General features: G+C 47.4%; 2 protein-coding genes across 2 annotated transcripts in view; both read right to left on the reverse strand.

Annotated features, from left to right (window-relative positions):
• Window positions 1–4152, reverse strand: part of fscn1a (fascin actin-bundling protein 1a) — a 12414-nt gene extending 8262 nt beyond the window's left edge. Inside the window, exon 1 of the mRNA XM_019877395.1 lies at window positions 3118–4152. Within this exon, the coding sequence (XP_019732954.1) occupies window positions 3118–3958 (841 nt within the window). The 5' untranslated portion in view covers window positions 3959–4152. The remainder of the gene's footprint in view (window positions 1–3117) is intronic.
• A 5796-nt stretch (window positions 4153–9948) lies between these two features.
• Window positions 9949–13425, reverse strand: part of rnf216 (ring finger protein 216) — a 16613-nt gene continuing 13136 nt past the window's right edge. Inside the window, exons 14-17 of the mRNA XM_019877396.1 lie at window positions 12698–12795; window positions 11738–11960; window positions 10796–10865; window positions 9949–10723 (exon numbers count right to left, since the gene is read on the reverse strand). Coding sequence (XP_019732955.1) covers window positions 10347–10723; window positions 10796–10865; window positions 11738–11960; window positions 12698–12795 — 768 coding nt within the window. The 3' untranslated portion in view covers window positions 9949–10346. The remainder of the gene's footprint in view (window positions 10724–10795; window positions 10866–11737; window positions 11961–12697; window positions 12796–13425) is intronic.

Consider the following 13425-nt stretch of genomic DNA (forward strand, 5'->3'; position numbering starts at 1 on the left):
GCCACCCCCCTTATTGCGCGTGCACGGTCGCACTTTATGGAGCTGTGTGTGTCATGTTTCATTTCCTGCCAGCCCGCAGGAGGTGGTCAAGGACACAACTGGCATCAGGGCTCATTTGGTGATGTGATACAAGGCTTGGAAGAGGGAGCAACAGAACTATGAAGTCCAACAACAGTTTTTGGGCCCAATTTAAAAATGCAAACTGCTCAGTATAATTCAGTGCAGTTCGACACAATTGCAACCTATAGTCGCGATAAACATGCGTGAAAGGATTTTTTTTTTGATTTTACATGCCGTTCCAAGATCAATCGACCCACAAGGCCACAAATTTTGTAAAGCCGGCCAATTGCACTAAATGTCTTCCTGTTGGGCATTTTATTGAAAACGACCAGCTCCCCTCGACCTTCTGGACAACGCAACACAAATGATGCTGACAAAGCAACAGGCCGCATTTAACCAGTCATCAAACCCACCTTGGAGTAAAAGAACACCTCCGAGTAAGCTTTCCTTTATGTATTGGCCAGAGGGAAAATTGGGAATAATCTCCTGCATTATCGTCCGCTTCCTTGTTTGGAAACTTGATGTGATTTGGCGAGTTTATACTCACTCGTCTGCTTTGAATTTTATAGCCAATGCGTCACATTAATTGAGGCTGCGTAATTTAATTCTCATTCACTCTTCTGGAAATGCATTGTTGAGATGGTGAAAGCCGACCTCCCCCTCCCCCCTCCCATATACGCGACAAAGGTTGGTGTTGAACCAGACGCAAAGGGCCAGTCAGTTGTCACACAACAGTGGCAAACAGGAAATGATGCCCCCCCCCCCCCCCCCCGCCCTAAATCAATCAATCACTTTAAAAAAGCCATTTGAGCTGAAGGCTAACTGACTCAAAATGTAGCATCCCAGCCCTTAAATGGTCTCTCTGGGATTTTGGGACCAAGGATGGAGGCAAGAGGATGAAATGAGCATTAAGACGAGGTTACTTTCAGAGCGAGTCGGAAGGCTACGAGCACTCACGAAAAGGGAAACGGCAAAACTGCTGTGATATGAATCCGGGAGGAGACTACTGAGCATGTCATAGCAAATTTTTCCCTATTCAAGGTCATTCTTTGATGCTCTTTGTGACTTCAACCTTCCATCTTTATCCAGGCAGGTTTTTTTTAAGTTCATCATAGAACCCTAACATACTTCCATCCATCCATTTTCTGAACCACTTTATCCTCACGAGGGTCGCAGGGCATGCTGGAGCCTATTTCAGCCGTCTACGGGCAGTAGGCGAGGGACACCCTGAACCGGTTGCCAGCCAATCGCAGGGCGCACAGAGACGAACAACCATTTGTGTTCACACTCACACCTAGGGACAATTTCAGAGTGTTCAATCAGCCCGCCATGCATGTTTTGGGAATGTGGGAGAAAACCGGAGTACCCGGAGAAAACCCACGCAGGTCCGGGGAGAACATGCAAACTCCACACAGGGAGGTGGAATCAAACCCGGTACCTCTGCACTGTGATACTAAGCAGCATTTGGGAAGGACATCATCATCATCATCACACTGGCTTCCACTAATGCAAGCCAGGCCGCTCCAACCGCCATGTTGGCTCCAGCCTGCTTATAGAGGGAAGTGAGCTCTAAGCCCAAAAACATCTGGAGCCAGTTTAATTCTGATCTGTTTTTTTTTTCTTTTTTCAAGCGCATCGTAATGATCTCACCATTCGGCATAGTGAACATTGGCTTCCCTCCTGGGATTGTCAGTAAAAGACAAGCTCCCGAAACATGCAACGAGCGGAACATTGACAGCCATTTTAACATTTCTGGCTACGGAGAGCGCCACCATGTACTTCCGACGGAGTCGTGACTGGCCTCCATTTTGTGGCGACAGAACAGAAAGTGCTGATGGGGAGAAAAGCGGATAAATGATCCATTGACAAGTAAACACAGCAGGGAGATTGAACAAACGGGCTCAGAGTGTCACGGAGGGATCGGAGCCAAAAATCTTCAGTGCATTCATCTGACCGCTCACAATTTTTTTTGTTTCAGGGAAATAGTTTTTATTGTGCTATGAAGCCAGCACTCATCGTTTTCCCTCACGATTGAAGTGTTCCGTACGCGAGTCTAATCATTCCTCGGCTTAACGTGGTTTTTCTTCCATATCTAGAACATTGCTCATGAAAATAGACTGTTCATTATCGGAAGTCTTGGCCCTGACGATGACCTTTAATGCACAGCAGACCAGGCTGAATGCTTGATGAGGTTGGGGGAGGTGCGCCATTAGGGAAATTACGCAAGAGGTGCGATGGAGAAGGAAGGACGGAGACAAGCTTTTGTCTACCACTTGTGCAGCTGGAAACCACAACCAGCACAGGCACCATCTAACCTGGGAGGCTAACATTGGGTCAGCTGGGCTCCTACAAGCATCGTTTTAAGATATCAGATATGCAACAGCTGATATGAACACGTGCAACATAAGCCAAGCCCACTAAATAGTCACAAAATCTTACATCACGGTGGCTTGACGGTTTTTCAACATCAAACGGGGAGTGTGCCGCTCGGACCTTCTGGTTTACATGTGAATGATGGCACATGTGCAAATAGAGCAGCAGGCTTAAAGGCCTCCTTTGTTGGATTCTTTCTGCTGCAGTTGTCTGGAAAAATGGGAGCACACATGCTTTCTGCAAAAACGCACTAGTGTGAGCAAGCAATTTTGTGGGCCCAAGCTCTGATGTCTTTTTTTTTAATAGGATGGGGTGTTTTACATCACTGAAGTGTGTGTGTGTGTGTGTGTGTGTGTGTGTGTGTCTTGAGGGTGCCTGCACAGAGGTTGTGGCGGCGTGTGGCAAAGCTGGTCAAACCAGTGCGTGCGCGTGTGGTGGCAATGGGATCAAATCAGTGCACGGGCCAAGGATAATCAAACCAGGGTGAGAGTGGGTGCATGCGCCTGCAGGGCGTGCGTGACAATGACAAAGATGGTCACATCAATGTGTGTGTGTGCGCATTTGAAAAAAAGGGGGGGGGTGGCAATTTCCTCTACAACTGTCTCTGTGTGTTGGGTGGGGGTGGGGGGTCAAACATGCCATCACATTAACATTCCCACTGAGAGACACAAGCAAGACACGCACCTTGGCGGGTGGAGACGTTCTTCTCGTTGGCCGCAGTGAGAACCACCTGCGGGTGGCTCTGCTCCAGCTGGAAGAGCTCGTCCTTGCCCACGCGCAGACTCTTGCCAGACTTCATGGTGCCGGAGGGCCCGGACGGCGCCAGGTACTTGCCACCGCAGTCCCTGAACGCCACCTTGCCGGAGCGAAACTCCAGCGTGTAGCCGGTGTTCTTGTCGGTGGCGGCCACCAGCGCGCCGTCGTTCCTCAGGAAGCGGTTGTCGGAGGTCTGCAGGTGGTAGCGCTGCTCTCGGAAGACCAGCGTGATGGTGGAGTCCACGCCCCACGGGACGTCCCTGTCGATGGCGATCTCGTCCACCTTGGAGCTCAGGTGCGCGTAGCGTTTGCGCGTCAGGCTGAAGACGTTGACCTGCGGGTGCATGGCGATGTGCACGCTCCATTTCTCCGCCACGGACGCGGTCTGGGCGAAGCAAATGATGCGGTCCTCGGTTCCGCCCAAGTAGCGGCCGAAGAGCTCCGATTGCAAGGACCAGCGGCCGTCGTCGTGCGCCGTGATGATGAAGCGGCACTCGGGGCCCGGAACCTCGCTGTCGGCGGTCACGTTGCCGTCCTTGTCGGTGGCGATGTAGCGGCCCAGATGTGACTTGAGGAAGAACACGTTGCCGCTCGGACTCTCGCCGCTGTGCTCCAGGGTCCAAATCTGCTTCTTCTTCATGCTCGAGGCCGAGGCGTTGATTTTGAAGCCGAACGTCTCGGCCGTCAGGTATTTGTTACCGGAGTTGATGAGACCGAACTGGATCTGCAGCATGTCGCTGGTTCCGTTGGCTGCGCCGTTAGTCGTCATGGTGGCTTCGGTCCGGTTCTTCTGCCCGCGAGGAAAATCTGATCAGTTTTGTCTGCTGGCCTGTGAAAGGGTCGGATGCTGCTGCGGTGCCTCGCGTGCTTCTCTTTGTTTGAGGAGTGTGTCCGTGTACGCGCGTCCCCGGTCCTCCGCCTGCCTCATCAGCGCAAGCCCGCCGCCACGGCTGCAGCCTATATAAGCATCCGTGACGTCACCGACAAACCACGCCCACCGTGGCCCTTGGACAACCGCAGCTTGGCAAAGGGAGTTGCAATTTACGGTACCACTCTCCATTCGACTTTCCAGGGGTTGCAAAAGTACTTGAGTAGCAGTACAAATTACTTGTGTCCCCCCCCCAAAAAAAGTCAAAGCACAGAGTCAATTCCTTGATATAAGTCAGAAAAAAAGTACAGACTCTGAAAGAAAATATACAAGCGGCACTGCAAATGTTATAGTGGCCTTTTATTTTGGGCAGCCTATGGTACACCTGCACAGTAGATGTGATGCACCATATGAAGAAAATGGTGGTCACACCGGATATTGACTGGACCCTGGACTCACTTTCACCGTTTTTTTCTTCCAACATTTGATAGAAGTGTGTCTTGTGTGAGCATAAAAATGTCTTTGAGCTTTGCTCTTTGCTCATGAAAAATGGGACCAAACACAAAGTTGCTCCATTTATATTTTTGTTCAGTATGAATCTAGATGTAAGCACAGATAATTAAATGTATTATTTTCTGAAAACGGTTTGATTTTTAGCATATCTATATATTATTGCCATTTGTATAACTACTTTTATCATTATTTCCACGAATATTACAATTTCCTAAATTGTTTAGTTTTTTTTTTTAAACACGGATTTCATCCCCCCTATGTGCCAATTGATCAAAACAGGCCCTGCATTGAACTGACAGCACAACATTCCTTTTTACTGTCTACTTTTGTACATCACAAAAAATATGAACGCAACGTTTTTGTTTTCTCTCCCACTTTTGTGCTATAAGAACAATGATGACCCATTTGCCCGTTTTTTTTTTCTTTTTCATTGTCATGTGTTGTGTCTCTCACATTTAAAAAAAATGGTTCGGATGTTAAGTAGGAAGTTTCATTTTTTTCTCTTGATATAACGGAAATAGTGAATTTGATGTGGATGTCATGGTCGTTGGCCATTTAGAATAGGCGAAGTTAAGAATTTGAAACGGCACGCTAGTTTGTTTTTTTTTTTTTTCTTATATCAACTTTCTTGGAGCCTCTGATAATATCACGCCGCCTTCTCTTACTGGTCAGACGGACTCTCAAGTCATGAGGATGTGCATCCTCACACAAAGCTCCATTCACGGTTTCGGCACGCACATCAGAGGGAAGCAGTGAGCCGGCTCTTGTAAACAAAGAGGCCAAACAGATCCCGGCGTGCATCCGTTCCGTGCGTGTGTGTGCACGACCGTGCAATCAAACACGCGTGCAAGAAGCATTTCAAGGCATATTTCCCTCCAAGTGAAAGTACAGATGCTCCCCAGCCTACCTTCAGCTTCGGGAGTGAGCACGGAAGACTTGAGAACCTTGATTGGCAGCCTGCACCGTATTGATGTCCTCGTTGCAATGCAGAGGAAGTCTCGGACCAGCCGAAATCAATGATCTCAGCTAAAACTAGCTTGCTTTTAAGTCGAAAACGTTCTGTCAGCAGTGCTCCGTGACCTCCGACCCATGATAAACAGAGTGAAATGAATGCCATATCATGTTTAATCCTCACATTGTAAATGGGGGTGTAATGGCGTCAAGACGTTATTTTCCCAAATCCGGAATTAGACTCCAAATTCTGTGATGGGGTGAAGTTATGGCCAAGGGAAGAAAGCATTAAAAAAACAATCCCCCCCTATCCAGCGGATTACACGCAGTCCAAGAGGAAATTCCAATGAAGACTTCTGTCTAGTTCCAAAGTGGCCCTTATAAATCAGCCATTATATGGACAAAAGTATTAGTACAGCTGTTTTTTTTTTTTCACAGAAGAGAAAATATGGAGTTGGTCCCTTCGTTACGGCAGCAACTGTTTCTACTCACCTGGGGAAGGATTAGATTCCAATAATGCATTTGGGGGACAATTTTTTTTTACATTCCTTCAAAGATGTCAGATGGTCTTTCAGCAGCAACTGTTTCTCCTCATCTGGGGAAGGATTAGATTCCAATAATGTATTTGGGGGACAATTTTTTTACATTCCTTCAAAGATGTCAGATGGTCTTCTATATCCCAAACCGTACACATGATTGTAAATGTATTACTAAAGACACACTGCGCCCTGTAAATGACATCTAGAAGAAGGAGAAGCGGGTGACGTCCGCTTTGCGAGGTGCCGTTTCACAAACTGGGCGAGCCTGCCTGCCTGCCGGGGCGTTCAGGCCACGCACACACAGTGCACAGTGCACACACGCTGACACACTTGCTGCACGCTCGCCACACCCGCGGATGGCGCAGCACTGCATTGCATCCTTTTTTTTTTCCTCACGCACCTCTGAGTGTGGACCAACTGCAAATAATTTTATTTTATAATTTTTTTTTTCAATGTTCTTCTATTTGCTAAACTATGATTGCCTGTCTTAATGTCACCGCTTCCTAATGACCACATGACAAACGTACGGAGATGCAACTTTGGAGCGTTGCAATGAGATGGAAATCTGAAGCGCACTTATTGCGGATAAATAAATGGCAGCGTGAGAGAAGTCGACCGATGACCAATTTCTTTTGTTTTGTGCCATTGTGAGGAGTTCCAAGGAGTGGGAGCAGATGAACTGAGCATTTTCTTCCCCAAAAAAAACTCACAGCTGTTGTTTCTATTGACTGTATTGATTGTATTAATGGTTGCACTTAGGCCTCTCCTCTCTTCTCTGTGTCCTATGTCTTGGTGGTTCATGTTTCCACACGAGCAAGGAAAGAAAAAAAACACATGGCGGGAATTCATACCGAAAGCAGAAGCGTTCTCGAATATACAAATCATACAGCTTTCTTCGGGATCAGACATTTTATCACCCGGAGTGACAAACAAGTGGCACCAGTTCAATGTGAGACCATGACCAAGCTGCAGCTGTCTAACTCCGTCTATCTCAAATCAATCTATCTCCGGTGTCTCACAAATGGAGGACACTCCTCACATTTATTTCAATCTTTTTCTTTTTATTGGGGAAAACACGTAAGAAATGACACTTTGCGACAGGCGAACGTCGTCATTGCACCGCTTATATGAGTGTAAATTCACAGTCCGAATAACTTAACACACACCCTAAAACGTTGGCAACAAAAGTGGGGTCTGCACCCGTGAGTGTTACAAAGGATCAAGTGTGAATGTCTTCAAGGGTAAAATGTCTATTGAGGTCAATGCGAGCGTGGATGGGATGCTTGTTGTTTGTCTATGTGTCTCATGCAGTTAGTTGGCGACCAGTCCAGGAAGTACCTGGTGTCTGGCCCAAAGTCAGCTGTGCGACCCCTGACCCTCATTTGGACATTGGACGAGCGCTCGGGAAAAGGGATGGATAGATGTTTTCGGTGAGATTTGAGACTAGGACAGACAGACAGACAGATCGGAGTACCACTCGTATGTACCTATCGAAAAATGTTTAAAGTTGTATAAGGATGTCAAAGCAGCTTCATCGAAATCGAAGTGTGTGTCTACGTGCATCAGGGTGCAATCACAAAGGAATTTGCGTTTAGCCCGCGAGTGTGTCTGCACACACAGCTGCAGCGCAACCATGGGCCTCCTCTCCTTCAAACAAAGAGCTGGAAGCCGGAGCAACTGGGTTACCCCTCACACTCGCCATTCTTCTCAATAGGAGTCGGGTCAAAGGTCACAATGGAAGCAGTGTGTGTGTCCATGCAAGTGTGCGCTTTGGCCTTGCCTCCCCCCCTTTCTAGGTTCTCTTATTGTCATGGCAACAGGAATACATAGCTTTAGCTTTTCCCCTCTGTTTAACACATTATGAGGGTTGTGTGTGTGTGTGGGGGTGTGTGTGTGTGTGTGTGTGTACAGTCCTTCCTACATTTCCTCTGAATGACTATTAACTATTTTCCCTCTCTCTCGAAAATGCTGAGACAGTGGGTCAGTGGGTCATTGGGTAATCTCTCTATGGGGGGCAAATCAAACCCAGAATTCCCAAACACAAATTACATTTCATGTTAAAGGGACACACACAAGTCAGGTCCATAAGGACAAGGCCTAATAAGATGTGTATTGTTTCACTGAAGACAAGAATAGTGTAGTATTTAATAGGTCGTAAGTGTCATGACTGCAGAACATTCTAAAATGGTTTCACGCTTCTTCTTAAACATCTTTAAATAAAGCAAATCATGTATGCGTCGAGAATGTAAATGTTGATAAAGACCATCGCATTTTGATTGTCATCAATACGATATACATCTTGATTTATTAACAGAGCATCCAGTTCACGCAGCTCATGTTGCGTTAGCATACATACTAATGTTAAGGTTCCAGAGTTGTGTGCAGTGTGTAGAAAAAAAATATATCTAGATTTATTTAAAGATATGATGTGAAAAGACATCCCCATTTTTGCTTCAGCTTTGATGGTTCTGTTGGGTCTGTGCCCGCCTTGTGCTTCCATTTTAGTTCAAGTCAGCAAATATGGTTTCTTCCCTCCCTGAAAAAGCACCGCAGTTGAATGATTCTTGTTGCTATGGTGACTGCCAGTAGAAACACAGAAAAAGGGGGTCTTTAGTACAGTACCTCACCTTCCTTGGGAGATGCCATTTGTGGGACTGTTTTACTTTTTTTTTTTTGAAACAACAATCACTGGGAAGCGCCCTCGGGTTATATTTGCAGAACCAGGAAGTCAATCTGACACTAAAGTGATTTAAAGAGGGTAGTCATGGCCAAGAGGAAACATTTTGAGGATCACTCCAAATGTCTTTTTTCATTATATTGGTACCAGGATGTAAATTCATATTCAACATTGTGGCAGAAAGCTGCCACAGAGCACAAATCCTAAGGTCCTAAAAACGAATTATTGCATATTGTGGGCAAATAAAATGCAAACAAATACTGCACAGCTACAAAAACAGACACTCATTATAAACCTGCATTATAAAAACAATAACACCCCCCCCCCCGACACACATTGTCATCCACAGCAATAGTCTGGGGGAACACATGCTACCAGACATCCCTGTTGACACACAGACATGTATGAACACATGCACAAATGGTGTAAAGGTCATCTCAAATGGGACAATATATAGTTAAAATCGGGCGAAGTTGAACACAGGCGACAGGAAGTGTCAGTTCTTCGTATGGGTCGTGTCTGGTTCATTGATTGCAATTTTTTAATGGGGGAAGGGGGAGTGTACAGGGGTAGCACTCTGCTGTTATCATGTCCAAAACACTTTTCACTAAGTATGTCATCGTGTATGTTTCAAGTTCAGAATTCAAAACTGTGGCGCCTCTTTGTCCTCACTCGCAAGGCAATTCAACACACGAATAAAAGGTGAGACGACTGCCTTCGCAGTTCTTTGAAATCTTGCCTTGCAACCCTGTATGACGTCTCTGCTCACGAGTAGAAGGGATCGCAATTTGGATTGGAATAATCTTGACACACGACGATGACAACGACTTGAAATGTAGCAGGCGCGACAAAAGCCATCAGGCGGCTATAAGAAGCCTGAGCATGCTGCTGCTTTGATTGCCCACATGCAAACACGCCATGCTCGAGCGATTCGTTACAGTCGCAGCACGCTTGGCTGAACAAAGAAGTCCACTCAGGGGCCGTCACCAGGCGGGTTCAAAGCACAGGTGATAAAATCCAGGCCCGGGGGCCAGATCAGGCCCGGCCCATCATTTGATGTGGCCCGCGAAAGCAAATCAGGTCAGCTTTCAGGGTTCTGGCTAAAATCTGGAGCAAAACTGTGTGTATGGGGGGGCTAAGAGTATTTGGAGAAAATTCACACAAAATACAGGAAGAACCACAAAAATTAAAGACCTGTATGACAAAAATGAAAACGTGGGCAGAAAACTTTATTAGAAAAACACGTTTCGGCAGACGTATGCTCAACTTTTTTTTTTTTTTAGCCAGAAAACTTACTTATAAACTGGAAATTGAACAATAATTTCAGAACTTTTTGTTATTGTAAACATATGCGAAAAACAAGCCGGCGTCCATGGTTCAGTGTGAGAAGGCCGAGTGCGAGCGTGTATCTCTTCAGATGTCGTACAGTTACTTATGCGTTCCTTCGGGCAAACGCAAAAAGGACTGACATCGGATCAAGGTTGCCGGAAAGCGGGCGTACCAAGAAAACGTTCATTAAAACAAACAAACAAAAAATAAAGAGGCTCCGAAAACAGGAAGTGGATCTGTAGAGAGGGTGAATGCAGCTGACAGTTACCTTGTGTGAGTGTTATAAAGGCCTGAAGTAGCGGTGGGCGGGCCCGTAGTGCATGGGCATGTCAATCATGTTCAGATTTAGAGGGTGCTGGTCGGCATGCCGATTGTGGTGGTGATGGTGATGGTGGTGGTGGTTATTGTTGTTCAAAGGGAGCAAGTTTGGCAGCGGGGGCACGTAGGGCGCCGGGGGTAACGGGTTGATCATGTACATCTGGCCTTGGGGCAGGCCGGGAGGGTAATGGGCGTGAGGGGGCACGAAGAGGGGAGCCTGCACCGCTTGGGGGTGACGGGGAGCCGGGGGAGGAGGGTTTTCGGGGGGCGGTCCCACACGAGGACGCTTGCTCTCTTGGACGTCCTCCGGGGGCGGGCCGACTCTCTTTCCCAATTGATCTGAGCCAAGAAGAAACCCGAGCAAGTGACCGAGGGTCTCGGTTGCCCCTGGCAAATCGCAGACAGGCTTACCTGCAAACTTCTTATTCAGCTGCACCTCTCCCTCCTTCTGGATCTCCTGAATGTTTCGCTCGTCATCTTGCTGCAGGAACACGCCAAGATACAAGCGCGACGTTAGCGAGTGAGCCACATCTTCGCAGTTTCCTCTAAAGTGAAATGAATTTGTTCCGGTAGGCTGCTCCACCTCTGATTTGTGTGCAGCGGGGTACCTTGACTTGACAGTAAATCTTGCGCTCAACAAACACCCATTTAAAAAAAAAAACAAAAAAAAAAAAAACCTCAAACTAGAACTAAACCCCCCAAAAATCTGAGATAAAATGAAGCATTGTCCCCACAAAAAAAAAAAGATAAAAATGCACCCTAAAAACTATTAAATACAGAAAACTGTCCAACAAATTCAAATTCATCAATATAATTCATCACCCAGCCCTAGCTGACATTGGTAAATTTAAGACGACAAGAGCATAAAACACTAATGCCAAGAAATAATCCCACTATGAGTGTATTAATTATCAGTAAAGTCTTAAAAGAGCCCAACACAGTTCAAAGCAAAAAAAGCATCTCTGTTATCCCTCGCCAAGTATTTTGGGCATTTTTTGGCTCCGCCTTAACGACAAGCAGCACGGGCGCTAATTGCTACCGTTGGTTGCCAGCGGTACTGGAGCCAGGTCACTGTGGGCCTCCACAGGGGCCAGATGGTCTGGGTCAAAGTGCGTGGGGGCGTTTGCGCACAATTTAGGTGCGGGGACACGATGTCCGCGAACAGAAGGGATTCAAAGGCCAAGCGCACAAGTCTGGAACGATAAAACGCGGGTTCGTTGTACGCTGACGCACAGGCTGATTTTTACAACATTCATCTCCTCTGCGTGGCCCTATACCTAACGGTCCGTGGCGGGGTAATTGGGAACCGGTGACGTAATTCACAGTCGACAAAAGTATACTCTGTGCGCGTACCGTGGGGTCGGTCCAGAGGGAACACTTGCGGCAGTGGCGGCAGGGAGCGCCTGGCGAGCGGGCGTGCTGGCAGAAGTGGTTGTATCCGGTGATGGGCTCTCGGCAGAGGTAGCACATGAAGCCGCCGCAGCGACACGACATGCGGTTGCAGCCCTCCGACTTGACCAGGCCCGTGCCGCACTTGACGCACTTCCTCACCCGGGCGGCCGTCATGCGCTCCTCACTGAGTGAGCGCGAGAGGACACGAAAGCGTTAAAAAAAGATAAACAAAAAGCAACTCTCGTACAAAGGGAAGAGTGAGAGATTATGTTGTAGTGCTTTCTTCCTTCTGGAGTGACAGGCAGTGATCTGCTTTCTGTAATTTCCAAGAGTAAGTTCCATTTTTTTTTTCGATCAATGGGAAGAGGTTAGCTTTTCCATCAAGTATGAAATTAAACAACCAAGTAAATCTTTCACCGGCCCGTTTCGGAAACTGTTAGCGAGCCACTTTTGCACATTTGCCGCCCTTTTCCGTAACAGTTGGGCTCCTTGACGGTTCACTCTGCTTTGTTGATGGAGCCGAGGTACGCCTCCTGCCGTTTGTCCAACCCACATAACGTGTTTGGAAGACTATTAACGGCATTAGCCTCCGTTGGAGCCTCAGATAAGTAGTAACGTGAGTATGCTGAAATTTGTTGTCTCGCGCTAGTAATCAAATCGATCCGCAGATGTTTCTACCAGGCCATTTCCTGTCTCTGTCATCACCAGGAAGTAGGAAGAGCATGCTCAATGGCTCAAAACAGGAAGTTCGGCCTGGCGGGCCCACGGGAAGCAGCCGACTTCCTGTAGTGTTGTCTGGGAAACAGAGCAATTTACCCAGCGTCCTTTTTGGCGTGTCGAGGGGGAAAGGATGGAGGATTAAAAGGGACTGAAGAGGGTGGTCCCCCCACCCCCATACGTTATCCGTGGGTTCCCACTTACATGAGCACCCTCATGCGGATCTCGTCTTTCTCCAGGACTTGCTCGCATGTCTTCCCCACATGCAGTTTCCATTGCACGTGGCACTTTCGACAGCTTTCCTACAGGTCGAGACACACACACAAAAAAAATATACAATTGTTGAATTTGAATCGGAAATGTTTTTTCATTTGGACTTAAACCAGAGGAAAAAAAATATCAGTCTGCACTGCAGACACCGCAAGGTGTGGCCCTGCGGTGTGCACACGTGGGGCGGGATTTGCCCTTTTACCAAGTGCACGGTTGCCTAGAAACTGCAAATCCATCCTCTGAGCTTCAGCTCCAGCCTGCAGAGCATCATTCCGTGCGCATGCTTAAGCTAATGCTAATCCATAGCTAAGTGGAGGCAGGCATCATCAATATTTATGTCATCGCTCATCTACCTTGATGACTGGCTGGGAGGAGGGAATTGCGTGCATGTGCTCTTTCAGCCAAGGTCGGATGGAGGACAGAGGAGGCGGCAGACATGACATGCTGCAGAAATGTACTTTGACAAAAAAGGGTGGCTAACAAAGGGGGGTGGTGGTAAGAGAGTGTGTGTGTGTGTGTGTGTGTGTGTGTGTGTGTGTGTGTGGTTAACCATTGCCCCCTACTGTTCAACATTTACCAGAAAGCATAGCTGCTCACAATTTACAATGCGGCCCACGTCGGTTCTCTCAAGCCTCGGCTTGTGCCGCTCCCCAGCTTCTGTT

This window comes from Hippocampus comes, unplaced genomic scaffold (assembly GCF_001891065.2).
Source record: "Hippocampus comes isolate QL1 unplaced genomic scaffold, H_comes_QL1_v1.1 scaffold193, whole genome shotgun sequence".
NCBI classification, from domain to species: Eukaryota; Metazoa; Chordata; class Actinopteri; order Syngnathiformes; family Syngnathidae; genus Hippocampus; species Hippocampus comes.